This window comes from Pieris rapae, chromosome 10 (genome assembly GCF_905147795.1).
Source record: "Pieris rapae chromosome 10, ilPieRapa1.1, whole genome shotgun sequence".
Classification (NCBI taxonomy): domain Eukaryota; kingdom Metazoa; phylum Arthropoda; class Insecta; order Lepidoptera; family Pieridae; genus Pieris; species Pieris rapae.
Genome location: NC_059518.1, coordinates 8408825 through 8423435, shown reverse-complemented (window position 1 = coordinate 8423435; position 14611 = coordinate 8408825). Strand labels below are relative to the sequence as shown.

The 14611-nt window shown below is 30.8% G+C and overlaps 2 protein-coding genes across 2 annotated transcripts; one reads left to right on the top strand and one right to left on the bottom strand.

Annotated features, from left to right (window-relative positions):
• Positions 1-219: 219 nt before the first annotated feature.
• Positions 220-8680, bottom strand: LOC110993990 (dnaJ homolog subfamily C member 3). Its single transcript, XM_022260446.2, has 11 exons — positions 8461-8680; positions 8270-8380; positions 7337-7431; positions 6968-7072; positions 5881-6081; positions 5530-5655; positions 5013-5237; positions 4500-4617; positions 3963-4095; positions 3097-3226; positions 220-2649 (listed from the first exon to the last, which is right to left on the bottom strand). Exons 1-11 carry the CDS (start codon positions 8537-8539, stop codon positions 2503-2505), a joined length of 1470 nt encoding a protein of 489 aa, XP_022116138.1. The 5' UTR covers positions 8540-8680; the 3' UTR covers positions 220-2502.
• A 917-nt stretch (positions 8681-9597) lies between these two features.
• On the top strand, positions 9598-11347 carry LOC110994023 (60S ribosomal protein L35a). The gene is made up of 4 exons (XM_022260491.2): positions 9598-9728; positions 9941-10161; positions 10575-10805; positions 11281-11347. The coding sequence occupies exons 2-4, from the start codon at positions 9943-9945 to the stop codon at positions 11302-11304; spliced, it is 474 nt and encodes a 157-aa protein (XP_022116183.1). The 5' UTR covers positions 9598-9728; positions 9941-9942; the 3' UTR covers positions 11305-11347.
• The last annotated feature ends 3264 nt before the right edge of the window (positions 11348-14611 follow it).

The following is a 14611-nucleotide window of genomic DNA, read 5'->3' as shown; positions in this document are numbered from 1 at the left end:
ATTAATAAAAATAATGTAGTAAAACAAAATATATCTTGATCTGTTCAATATTCCTTAATCATATACGAAAAAAAACAAACCAGTTTTTTTATCTTAAAAATACCGATTTAAGATTAGACTAGTTCTGTCTCTCAAAGTAATGATTAATGATATGCTAATACTTATCATTCAGACAGTTTCGCTCATATTGTTAAAGGTATCGCAATAAAACTAAAAAAATATCTCATAATCACTTATATTTCTAAATATTTACAATAACTTAAGACTCACAACAAAATAAATAATGTTGTCGACAGTTCGGACGCGGTCAAAATCACGTCACATAACATTCCGAGTTCAGAGTGGCAAAGTTTAGGAAAAATACAAACTAATATTATGGCCCCACGGTTTAGATAAACGAAAATTGAAAAACTAACTAACGTTTAATTATGATTGGTCAACAGAATTTGTACAAAATACCCGACATTTGACCAATCAGAATCAGACGTAACGCACCACTAAAGTTACCCCGCGGTAGATCCAGACTGCGTTCTAGGAAATCGCCTTGTGGGAGTATTCTCGTAAAATTTATTTTTTTGACAATTCAAAAGTAGGAACAGGAGTTAAACTTAATTGAGTTTATTTTTAAACCCAATTGAAACAACGTACGAATACAAATGTAAAGGTACGCAAAAGTATTTTATGGACTTAACAAATTATACATTTCAAATTACAGCAAATAAAATTGAGAAATTTCCACGTTTTATAGGGGACGGAAACGCGTTATCAGGGGGGATTATTGTAAATCGTTGTCCAATCTCTCCCCCTCCGTTCTCGAAGGACCAAAACATTATTGTTTTAGTCCTTATTGTTTAATCAAAGTTAATATAATATGATCTCCAATAACGTTTACGTTCGTCTTTTGCATCGGTACTGAAAAAAAGGCTAAATAAAATAATGATTTTTATGACTTTTCTTGGCAATCAAAAACGACTAGGTGCTACAGCTCGCCGAACAAGAACGTGATACAAAAAACAATTATACAATTTGTATAAAACTGTCAAGATCTCGCGTCTTAAAAAGAATGCCCATAAGCTAGACTAAATTCTAAAATGCATATTTATTTAATGGGTCAGAAAACTTATGTGATTTTTCATACAAATAAATGGCTGTACACCTTAATTAATATTCACAAAATTACATAAACTGTTAATAGTTTTGATCATTTAAAATACATATTAAAACCAATGTTTTTGAAGCATATTTGTGTGGGGCCATTGTATTCTTTAATTTCCTTGCCTTGACCATAACTAACATAACTGGCCATATAAAAAATTGTTAGTATAAAATAGGGATAATGACAAGTTTTAATACTGTTTCCAATGTGAATAATGAATTTGATAACACAACAGTTAGTTGTCATTGGTCACCCCATAGAGTATAGACTACAGTAGAGTCTATAGTCACAGATAGCAGCTAAGGAAATTGACTTTTATTATAAACTATAATTGATTTATATAAAACATTTTTTATTATTATTGTAAATGTTTTAAACGTTATTTGTCAAAAACTTGTCATTATACCTATTTACAATTTAATTTCAACAAGGATCTAGCGAATCTTATTTAAGCTTAAATATGCTTGTACTTGGAAATATTGTTATTTTGGAACCTGGTTAAGCGTATGTGATGAATAAATAAATTTTACTATATGGGGGCGTGTAAAACTTTTCGATTTTTCGACTAGATTTTAGAAATAATAGTTTGAATAATAAATAAATACACTTTTAACTGATTAAACCACATTATAAGCACGGCAAAGAAATCACTTCCATAAAATATTAAATTTTTGTCGCGTTCAAATGCGGTTGGTGTATTTATATTATCATAATGTTATATAATATTATAGTGTACTCTATAAAATTAAAAAAAAAACAAGTCTCAACTGAATAAACTGAGAAAACAATCTATTATTTTATTAAATAACATCTAATAAAAATAAAGCCGTAAAGGGAGTTCAAAATGTCAACTGTCACAGGGACACTGTCGCGATCTTAGGTGACAGTTGACATATTTGCTGATAATGACAATGACATTCATTCAATTCTTGTATAAAACATGATTCGAAATATTTACAATATGGTTGACAGTAGTTTAGTCTTTTTTATTATTGGCAACCCTTTTCACAAATTCCATTTCTAGGATGCATACGTGCATTCTATAACAGAATTTATACTCATAACACACAAAATGTTATATATAATTCAAAGAAATACAAATTATAAATGAACTGTTAATAATGCAAAAAAATTGTTAAACTAATTATAAAAACAAATTTTACCTCACTTCAATAGCAACATGATTCACCTACTTTACATGTCCTCTGAGAAATGCGTGAATATCTCGAAAACTAATGAACCGATTATGATGAAATGTCAAAGTACAGGTTAGGAAAAGCTTTCATAGAAGTGGTTAAAATGGAGTATGAATCTCAGATGTATAATTATATCTCACGGAGTATGGCTTAGTTGAAGTGGAACTTGAACTGGAAGGGCGATCCATGTTGGAAGTGATTGAAGGGGTTGTTCCCGAAAGGTTGTCTGCCCCCTTCAGGGTCTAAGGGGTCCACCCCGCTGTCAAATTGTGCCCGCTTCTCGGGGTCTGTTAAGACCTGTAATTAGTTTTAACTTAATTATTTTTACTGTTTCGATATTAACTGCAGTAATGTATTTAAAAGAAAAACTAGTTAGTGGCACAAAAATATTCATTGAAATTTTGGAATTTCTTAATTTTTTTATCTGTTAACTCTGAAATGTTGTAAACTTTAAACTGTTACTGTTTTATGAAATTTAGATGCTTATTAAAAAATAAAAAAATGACATTTGACACATCCATAAACACAATAATTCAAATTTAAATTTTATATAAAAATAAAAACTCCAATTTTTTTCACGTTAACTATCTATATACATATATACTATATCTGTTTGTGTGTATATATTCATTTAAATTACACACACTCTACACTCTTTGTTATGGAAGAGCTGGGAACCCTGACACAGGTAATTTTCACTTAAGGGTTCCTAAATCCTTTATTTAAATTGAATTTAGTTCTCACCTCCTTAGCAGCAGCTATATCAATGAACTTCTTCTCTGCGACCTTCTTCTCGTCCCCTTGGAAGTTGTCTGGATGCCATTTCTGTGCCGCTTTACGATATGCCTTAGTGATCTCCTGTTTGGTCGCCGACCTTTATTCATAATAAAAAAACTAAATCAATATTATGGCTTTCTCATCCTGTGTAATTGTATTCACGCTTAGAGAAAAAGACTAAAAGATAATGGTGCAATAAACCTATTATTAGTTTATCTTATATCTTTAAACGAGCAATTCTTGTATATATATATAATTGGAATCTCGGGATCGGCTCCAACGATTTTTATGAAATTTAGTATACAGGGGGTTTCGGGAGCGATAAATCGATCTAGTTAGGAATAAATGATAGATGTAATAAAAACTAATTCAAGCTAATGAAGCATTTCCAGACTATCGAATATAAGTATGATTGTTTTTTAACATTTACTTATAAATAAAAATCGTATTATCTGCATTAATTTTTAAATACATATTTTCGTGATTTTTTTAAAGCGACATCTACAATCTGCGTATTAAAGCCACTGTAATGACGATTTCTTTAGGCTCACCTTCCGTGGTGATACCGCCACTCACACATTGCCAGAATAGCAAGTGCGTTACCGGCCTTTTAAGAATTGGTACGCTCTTTTCTTGATCTCTCTCGAGTCAAATCACTCAGTTGTGGGCGATAATAAACGAGCAGTTGAGTTGAACACGGGATACAACACTATCAAGGGATAGGCGGTTCCCGCTCAGAGACGAGAACTCCATGTGGGAGTGATATGTCACTATTATTATTTTATTATATTATATTGTATGCAATATATATTTTGCAAAGATATAGAACCTACCTTTTAACACTTAATATCTTGTAATAATCCCGTTGCTCGGATTGTTTTTGCAGTTTCTGCGCCCGACCCAATCCGTCTTTCGCGCGTTGCAGACCCTCGTTCATATCCAACGCTTCCTTGTACGATCGTATCGCTGCAAAAGATCAAAAATTAAATCGAGTTCAGATCCAAATTTTTTAATTATATATTAAATTAAATTAAATATTTTTGGGACACAAATATTTTAATATAATTATTTAAACAGTCAAGAATCTCTAAAAATTGCGTGATACTATTGTGTAATACTTGAACTCTCTTATGAAGAAAAATATGTTAAAGTTACCAAGCCGCAGAAATTAAAAAAAAATCCTTTGTAATTAAAAAGTGTGGCGGAAAGTTCTTCTCTCCCATTTTACGCCTTTGATTTGGGAACTGGTAGTAAATGTAAAATTAGAAGAATTTAATGTGTGTTTCTTTTTTTGACGTTCATAAGTGTACCTATATGAATAAATGATTTTTGACTTTAACTTTGATAACAGATTTAATTTGAATACTGACCATCATCAAACATATCAAGCCCGATCAAGGCATCTCCTTTGTCACACAACACACTCCCTTCCTTTTGGATTTCCAACGCACTGTTACATTCTTTCAACGCATCAGTCCACTGTTCGTCCTGAAATTATTGGTTAAGTCACACTTTTTGCACATTAAAACAATTATATAAAAAAATAAACATATACCTTAAAGGCAACTAGGAACTATTTATGTACAGTTTAAATTAAATATAAATTTAATCAATTCCTTCTATTAACAATTTCTACATACAAAGTTACAAAGAAAAGAAGTTAAGAAGTATGAAATATATTTGATTTAAAACAACTATAAATTAAAGAATGAATAATATGAAATTAACAAAAATTGTTAATAATGCCGAAAATGATTAAAAAATCACAAAATCTGGCTGTCCAAATATCAATTTTTTTTATAATGTTCAGAAATGTATATAAACGTCAAAATCTATCAAAAATGTCAAATATTGTTTATATCGAAAAATTTCACTAGTCATACCTTAACAAGACAGGAGCATAACCATTTCCTTCCTTCATAGACAACAAGCGTGACTTCCTTTTCAGCGGCCAACACACTCTTAGCCGAGTCTATACAATCGCTATACTGACGCGCCTCACTGCTTTCCTCGCACCTCAGTAGTAATTTGTCTATTTTCTTCAACTTTTTATACAATGGAAAACATTGTTTGTGTTCTGGATCAAGTTTTAAACATTCGCGCACTTCCTGAAAATAAAAATAAAATATTTTAACCAACTTAAAAAGGAGGTAATATTCCAACTTTAATATGCTTGAGTGTGATAACCCATGGCTCTAAGTATATGTGGATTATCATTAACTTTAGTTTTAAATCAGATATTCTTAAAATGAAGTTAAAAACCAACATGTCATAGATACAATAACGTCACTAGATGAGGCACAGAAGGATTATTAAAGTTTTTTTATTTGTATTTCTAACAAAAAGACTCTTCATTACAGATTAAAGGGGCAATATTACTGAAGGACTACTGAATATTACCTTTAGTGCGTCGCTAACATGCCCCAGTTGATAAAGTAGCGAGGCTAAGCGATGATAACCAGCAGTGGAATCTTGCTGAAGACGATTCACTGACCGGATGTCAGAAACCGCCGAGAACAGGTCATTCTATATGAGAAAGGCATTAATAAACAATTACATTCATAGAAAATAGTTATATATGGAACTAACTGGATAACTTAGAAAGGTTATTTATAGTTTTATACATTTTTTACTAAGTACGAAGCTGATGGGGTGGTTTAAGGTTTTTATTTCTTTCTTATATTATTATCTAACTTCAAAAATTTCAAGTCAAAAATTGATGTATATAATATTTTCCATATAGAATCTCACCATAGCAATATAGCACTCGGCCCGGAGCTGCCTGAGGGTTGCGGACCATGGAGACACTTCTAACAGTCTAGTGGCCAGTTCAGCTGCACTCCGGAAGTCACCACCCCGATAATAGGCCTCTGCCAATCGAAGCTCTTCGCTCAACTCATCAGTACGATGGAAGTATGTGAGTGCCTCTGAGTTATACGGGTCTTCATATGTCTGAAGATATTAATTTTTAAGAAATAAATATACAGTACTAACAAACCATCTCTTTACACATAATAATTATGTGTAAAGAGATGGTTTGTTAACAATTATTGTTACGTCTTAGTGAATAACTTGTAAATTTGTTCAACAATTTTAAGGAGACACATACATACTTCTTTCAAACCATGTATTAAATATAAGTTATATCATAATTATAATAAGGATGTTTTGAAGTTTATTCTTTGATTTTGCTATCAAGCAATCACTCTATAAAGTTTAAAAGATCAATGGAACAGAATTGCTTGCTGTAACGAAAAACTTCCAAATGATTTTTTGTAAGTATATTTATTATAAAAATGTGAATAAAAGTTTTGAAAAAAATGTAGTTATCACTTTAGCAGTAAAATTTCTAGTGATAAGCATATCATTATAAAACAATAACAACGGTTTGTCACACTTGGTAACATTAACATTGCCTTATCTTCATTCGATATAGTAATGTCACACACATTGTATTATTAAACTCTTATTACTGGTAATGTAACAGGAGTGTAAAATGAATTTTAAGAAATAAGCTTTAAATAATAAATAAACATTAATGCTAAATATTTATTTAGATTAACTTTCACTTGGTTATTTTAACTGTAAAATTGTATTTTAAATTTTTTTATCTTTAATTTAAATAAAAATATTTTTTTTTCGAATCAGCTTATAATATAATATCTGTATCTTAAATTAAAAGAAACCAGAATACACAAATTTTAGTTTTGTGGTATTTTAAACACCACATTTTCTTTTAAAATTATAGAGATAAGCTGAAAATAATGCAACCTATCATACTTAATACATACAGCTATTATATGTATATTACATATGTTTGGAATAATAAAATACATACCACTTGAAGGAAATCATCTTTGGCATGCATGTATTCGGCTAGTTTGAGGTACACTTGTGCCCTATGCACTCTGGCTGTTGTGAAATCAGGCTTTAGATCTAATACCTGAAAAGCATAAATTTTATAACTTGTATAATGGAATTGAGTTGGCTCATATGAATTTACTGCTTTGCTTATCTAATCAGCAGACAATGCTTGTTCCTAGGTTTGTAAGAACAAACGAAAACAATAAGTATGTCTCTGGTATCTACAGAGATTCAATTTATTCAGTAAACAAATAAATTTACATCTTTAAGCATACAGAAAGCATTTTCAACATAAATGCCAGACAAAAAAAGCTAGACTCAATTATTTTAAATATTTTTTTACCTTACTAAAGTCTTGTAATGCAAATTTCGCTTTGCCAAGCGCATAATAGACTGTGCCTCTTTTAAAATATGTGAGGTAATTGTGTGGGTCCCCCTCTGAAATAAAAGGGTATGGTTTTAAAAAAATAGTATAAGGATAAACAACATAATATCTTTATAATGTAAATACATAAATTTATAGTGTTAAAAATATTTCCTAATAATTTTTGATAAACATGTACAAAATAAATATAATGAGGCTGTTTAGTAAAAAATGACATATTAATGTTGATGATAACTTATTTAGTTTTACTATGCTGTATGAGTCAAATTAAAAGCTCATTTAAGGGGACAGTTTTATTTTTTGTAGTCACCCTAGAATTAATAGTGTCTTATAAGAATTATATCTTAACAGACTTTAATGTTTTATTAAATTTTAAAATAAAATTGCAAATGTTTATTATCTATTATTTGTTTTTAAATTGGTATTATATTCAGTAGTAGTCTACACATTTTTAGTATTAAATATATATTTGCAACAAATGTAATGGAATTACTATATTCCTGTCTTAATAAGAATACAACTATTTTATGAGTTATGTTGATTTAAAATAAAACCTGAATAGTGCATCCATCAAATATTGTAATTGAAATGTTGCATGAATGAAATTTTTTCTACATTTTCTAATGTTCCAGAAATGATCATTATAAAACAATTATATCAATCACAAACTTATACTTGTTGTTGGTAGTTGACAGTTAGTAGTTGGGACTGAGATATTCTTTGGGAGTTTACTGCCGACACACTGTTTGGATACAATTTGTAAAAATTGTTCTGCTTTGATGTAAGTCACTGTCTCAAGTAATTGAAGAATTATAAAAGAAACAATATTTAAAATTGATGCCGACAAATTATAAGGTATGTAAGATGTCTTGTGAGTAGTGGTATACTTACCAACAGCTGCATGATAATGTGTTAACGCGTCTGAAAGTTGACCACGACTTAAGAAATCTCGTCCTAGTTCCAAATGTTTGTTTACTTCAGCCTGTGTCGTGCACTCTGAAACTAAGACAGAATATCCGTATAATATAACATTATAACACCAATACTAATTTAAAAACAAACCAAATTCTATTTTTACATACATTCTAATACTAAGTCTAACAATAATAAAACTAGACATGGCGTGACTTTGTTCCAGTTGATATTCACAAGGCTGTCCATTATTTTCTGTATATGTATTTAGTAATCACAAATAATTAAAGCAATTCTGAATTTATAACACTAAAACTATTTATGACATAGCTTTTAACTTTAGTTCATCTTTCCTTCGTATTTTTTCGTGGTCTAATTTGATTGGACCAAATCACCACATTTATGAACTGAACAAAACTTCAAAGTTCTGTAAAAATTATCAATGTCAAACTAAAAACTGTCAATGACGCACATTACGTTAGACAAACGTAAAACTTAATGCTTTTATTACATTTTCATCTTTTTTTATTTATAATTTCTGTTTTTTAAAATTGTGTAATTATCTTAAAATTATCATAGAAATTTAAACAAAAACATTCCATTGTACGCATGTTTACTAATTTTTTTTTCAATACCAGTATATTATATCCTTTAGTCGATAATGGAACGTATAAAATCAATGCTGCCATATAATTTTTATGATTATAGTACCTACATATTTCTAAAGAAGAAATTCTCATCAGTGATATTAAGACTTAGGCGCAAACTAAGATATATATAAACGAAAAATTCATAATTCAAAATTATTTATTCATATAAGTGACACAATTTACAGTTATAAAGGTTTCTACAAATTTTACATTTTCTCCCAGTTCTCAAATCAAGGGCGAAGAACGGATAAGAAGAACTGGCTATAAACTCTTCTTCATTCTTTTTAACAGCCAAGTTTTTTGTTTTACAAAATGTTTGGAAGAAGTTGCAACCATTACACCATGCTCAACAATATATCGCTTAATATTTACAAATCATCAAAGAAACAAAGATTTGTCCTCTATCAGCAGCATGGCCAAAATGAACACGCATTTACATTCTCGTGGAAACCACAGGCAAATACAAAGTCGAAAATCGAAATACCTCGCTGTATACACGAATTCAAGTCTAACTACGTTTTTTCTAATTGAATAAATCTTATATTATATGTTGTAATTATAAAAATACTGTAATAATAATTATAGATTGTTTTTAAGTAAAACATTTTTAAACCTACAAATATATTATTTCTTTTTTAGTTTAACATAAATTAGGCTCTTGACTATAACTTCCAAAATCCAAATTTTAGTAGAATTTGCTGATGGTAATAACAAGAATGGTTAAAAATGTATAAACATACTGTGATCTGGCAACACTGTCTTTCTTTTACGTCAAAAACAAGTGTTCGGTTAGTGTTATGATTTTTCCAATTTTTTAAAATAAAATGGTTATTTTACTATAAAATACTAAATAAAATAGAAATAAAAATAATGGATCAATATTCTTCCCTAACATACATAAGTTTTTAATTTACGGTGGTGAAGATAAAATGAGATTAAATTCAAGATGTCAACATAACCTCTTGGCAATAATGGTCTTATCGAAATGTTTGTCTTTAAGGAATGGCAGACGCGCCGACAACAGCGCCTAAGGCCAAAGCGCCTAAAACTAAAGCTCCTAAAGAGAAAGCTGCAAAGGATGCTCCAGCGGCGCCAGCGGAATCCCAGAAAGTCGTACGCAAGGTTTCCAAAGCTCGTCACGGTAGACTGTATGCGAAGGCCGTGTTCACAGGATACAAACGTGGTCTCCGAAACCAACATGAAAATACTGCACTTCTGAAGGTAAAACTATATTTTTTGTTTTATTTAAACTTAAGGTTAGGTTATAGTCAAATCCATAAAACGTAATATTTTATTTGTATTTTAAATACTCTTCTTATTGTTACACGTTTATATTACTTCTTACGTTCTTATGTCTTAAAGATATTTGTATTCTATAACATGACATATTTCAATCGTTAAACTACATTTTTAACTAAGTAAAAAAAAATCGTAAAAAAGATCTCGAGATATAAATCATAAGTTTTAGCTAGAACTTTATTGGATGTTTATTTTAAGTTTAAAACCTCTAAATGATGCCTTAGACATTTGAAACCTGAACTTAATGTGGACACATTATAACTGATGATTTGATTTAGATTAACAACAACATGTTTACATCAATGAGTGCTGTAAATATAACCCTCAAATTTCAGATTGAAGGTGCTCGATCAAAAGATGATGCATTATTCTATGCAGGCAAGAAATGTGTATATGTATACAGAGCCAAGAAGAGGACACCTATTGCTGGAGGACCCCGTGGAATTAAGACCAAGTTGAGGGCCATCTGGGGCAAGGTGACTCGTCCCCATGGCAACTCAGGCAGTGTCAGAGCTCGCTTCAAGTCTAACCTTCCTGCTCAGGCAATGGGACACAGAATACGAGTGGTAAGTTTAATTTTTGTTTCCTATGTGCTTATTTTATAGTATTTTTCAAATAATACATTGAGTAAAAGCATGTAACTTGCTCAATTTGATTCATGTAATAACCTTATTGAATCAGTTCAATATGAATTTTATAACTTAAGGATTACGAAAGTAATATGTGACCTGTGTCAGTGTCCACATTACTTTTACTTGCTGTTTCATAAAGAAGCTCATACATGTTACATCTTATGTGAGGCCAATATTTGTCTATATGTCTGTTGCACTCAAGTTTTATTAATTTTTACTTATTTAAGTACAGTCAAAATTGTGTTTGGTCATAAAAACTGATAGTCATAATGGCCAATGACATTGTTATTATTGATTTTTGTCTATATAAGCAGTGTGTTGTTCCAAATTCCAAAAGTTAATGATAAATAATGTATAATTAATAATTTTTTTTTAAATAACATACTCAAATGCCTCATTTTTGTTTCAGATGTTGTATCCATCAAGGATTTAAACAGCCTTTAATTTAAGAATTAAAAATAAAACCCAAAAAAATATTTTATGACTATTATTTCCAATCTATTTTGAAAAAAAAACATATTAAAGACAAGATAAAAAAAATTCCATACTAAACTTATTAATATTATGTTAATTTCTATTATATTGTATGTGCGAAGGCTGTACAGTCTAGCCTCAGTCAAACAAAGTTTTTAACAAATATACACCACTTGTTATTATTTGTTTTGCCAATTTTAAGCAGTATATTATAGTACAATGAAACACATAATTATACAAAAATCTAGGTACAGAATTTTTATATGTCCCCACAACTCATACCTCTTATTTAATACTCATTTTTGAAATGGTATGTTACACTCATCTGCTTTGTTGTTGCTATACTTTATACATTGACAGGAGACTATATTCTTAGTTGTGTATTGTTGATATTTTTAATGAGAGGTTTCTTCTAATTAATAGTAAGGTAGTAGTCCTTTAGTTAATTTGATAATTATCTTATTAGTTTTTAACTAAATTTTTTTATACTAAATATTTTAGTTTATTTTATTTAAAACTAAACAAAATCTTATAACACGGACTACTCATGTGTTCGTAAAAACCGATAGTCATAACAGCCGATGGCGTTATAAACAGACGAATACATAAAATTCAGCCGATACCTTTTGGCTTTGGTCAATATAACCAGATTGTTCTAAATAATGTAAACGGATTTGACTAATTTGAAAGTATAAAGCGCAAATACATGGAGTAGTGTTCTCAACTCTCGGCAGGAACTCCTCAGTATCAGCTCCTTTACAATATTCAACGAAGAGCGGTTCGAATTGTCAACGAATAATCTCTGTCCCAGCGGCTTGTTCCTTTGGCGTTGCGTACACATGTGGGGTCTCTGCATCGTTCGAAATGACCTGCAGCTGAGTTTCATTAACGGTTGACGAGGAATAATACGAAAGTAAATAGACAATGTTACACGATAAAGTAAAATAAACAACCATATCATTTCGACATCTCACCTGTCGTTTCACAAGAGAGCGTTTTTTAAGGCAGTTTTTGCAGCACACCGCCACCTTGCAACGAGGAACCCACTGAACTATTTCAGATTTCTGATAATACCATACCAATTCTTAATATTATTATTCTTAGGCCAGCTACGCTCTCGCGAGCCGTCTGGCATTGAGTGTCCATGGGCGGTGGTATCACTTAACATCAGATGGACGTCCTGCCCGTTTGCCCCAAAAAACTCTTTTTTTTTAGTCTATTAGGAGTTTTGAAAGTGGAAATTAAAATATTCCTTCATCAATGTCGAAATTTAAGGTCTACTTAGTAGTATGTAAAGTGAGTATGATTTGAAGAATATCGTCTTCTCGATCTAATTATAAATCAACTATAAAAGCATACAAAATAATACATTTTTATAGAACAATAAAGTCTAGTCAATCAAAATTACTACAATAAGAATATGGGCTTGAAACATTGACTTAATTCTTATATGTCGTGTTACCGGGGTAGTAGGCAATTGGGTCGCCACTACAACAGCCGTGACACGAATAGCTCAACTGTTATTGATCACTATAGCTTCTATTGGAGCTTTTGATAAGAAACCAAGACTTAAATTATTCTTACAAATACATACCTGGTACCTGAAATAATTTCCTAATACCCTGATACAAGAAAACCAAAATATAATATAATTTGACAAGCACGTAAACGACACACGAAAGGATTAAAAAAATCAAATTATAGAATCAAAGGGAAATCGGTTTTAAATTGTGTGGGGAGAAACTAAACAAGATATTATCTAGCTTTTAGACTGCTCAATCTTTCGGGTATCGGTGAGTTTTAGCCAAAACATGTTCTTAAAGGTGGGACAAATGGCATCCCATCTGAATGACACACGGTACCTAGACGAAATTTTTCTACGGTTTCGGTTACGATTTTTTTTTCTAAAATATATTAGTTAAAAGGTTGTGGCAACCAACCTGATAACCCTTAAATACCCTTAAATATCTTAAATGCAAATGATACATCAATTAATTTTCTACGATGACAACATTTAAAATGCGTGGTATCGTATTTTGGCAACTCATTTAACGAGATACTTTAAATGTTTGTGCGTTTACAATAGACGTTAACAATAAGTACACAAAGCAACTTAAAGTTTAATCTTCTTAATAGTCGTGGAGAAGTTTAAGCTTTGTAAACAAGCTCACCTTCATTCAATGTTACTTAGGCTTGTTTAATTTATCTTTTATTCTATTGCTGTGGTGTTCTTCGTAAAGATTACTTCATTGCCTTACGCAATACGTAAACTGTTACATTCGTTGCCTTTATTTCTTTTGCAGGTTTTAATAGTTTGATCTTTTGATAGACATAATCGGGGCGGCATATTGAACTAAAGATGACCACCATCAATACATACTCGACCGTGACTTGAGTAGCTGTTGTAGCAGGCAAGACTGCTCTCTGCTGTTACCGCATCCCGCATAAGGCGATTGTTGGTGGCACCTTGGGGTTTTAGTGGGTATGCACAATGGCGAGTCCCACATAATCCTTCTGCACCAAGCAGTCGCGCCGCGGAAGGATATGCGCAAAGCATTTCCCCAAGTAAAAAAAAAAAAAAAAAAAAAAAAAAAGGCAAGACTGCTAGTTAAGCAGAACGCTCCCATTGTTGATAGAAAACTGACATGCATAACTGCACTGCGTCGCTCTGTTACACTACTTTCATATTTACATAATCGAAACACTGATTAATAGTGACAGGTTGCTATTTAGGTATTAGATACAATTTCATAAGGTGTAATCTATTCATAGTTAGCATGCATACAATTTACAATTTAGGACTCTTTTACAACTATGTGAGACAGTATTCCGAAAACGGAATCGGTTTTTTTAATTAGGTGGACGGAGATACTGTGATCAATTTCTATTCCAAGCTGGAATGGAACATACATTTTTAAATAAATAGATATCAATAGCAAAATTTATTATAAAATTTTTTGACAATTTACAATTAAGTTTAGTAACAGAAATTTCAGTTCCAGTTGGAAACTTCATCAAATAGTAACTAAGACGTTTACTTAATACTTGGGTGATTCAGATGTGCAAGTGTGCAGTAAACTCCAGGCAATTGAAAATTATTTAAAAATCTAAAGCAAAATAAAATCAAAACTTATTTAATCATATCGTTAACTATAGGTTTATGAACGTCTCTAATAAAAAATGTCGATTTTCATTAAAATTTACTGCCAGTTACCAAATTATAGAGCGAGCAAAAATAACTGCAGAAATACTACTATTTTTCGCCA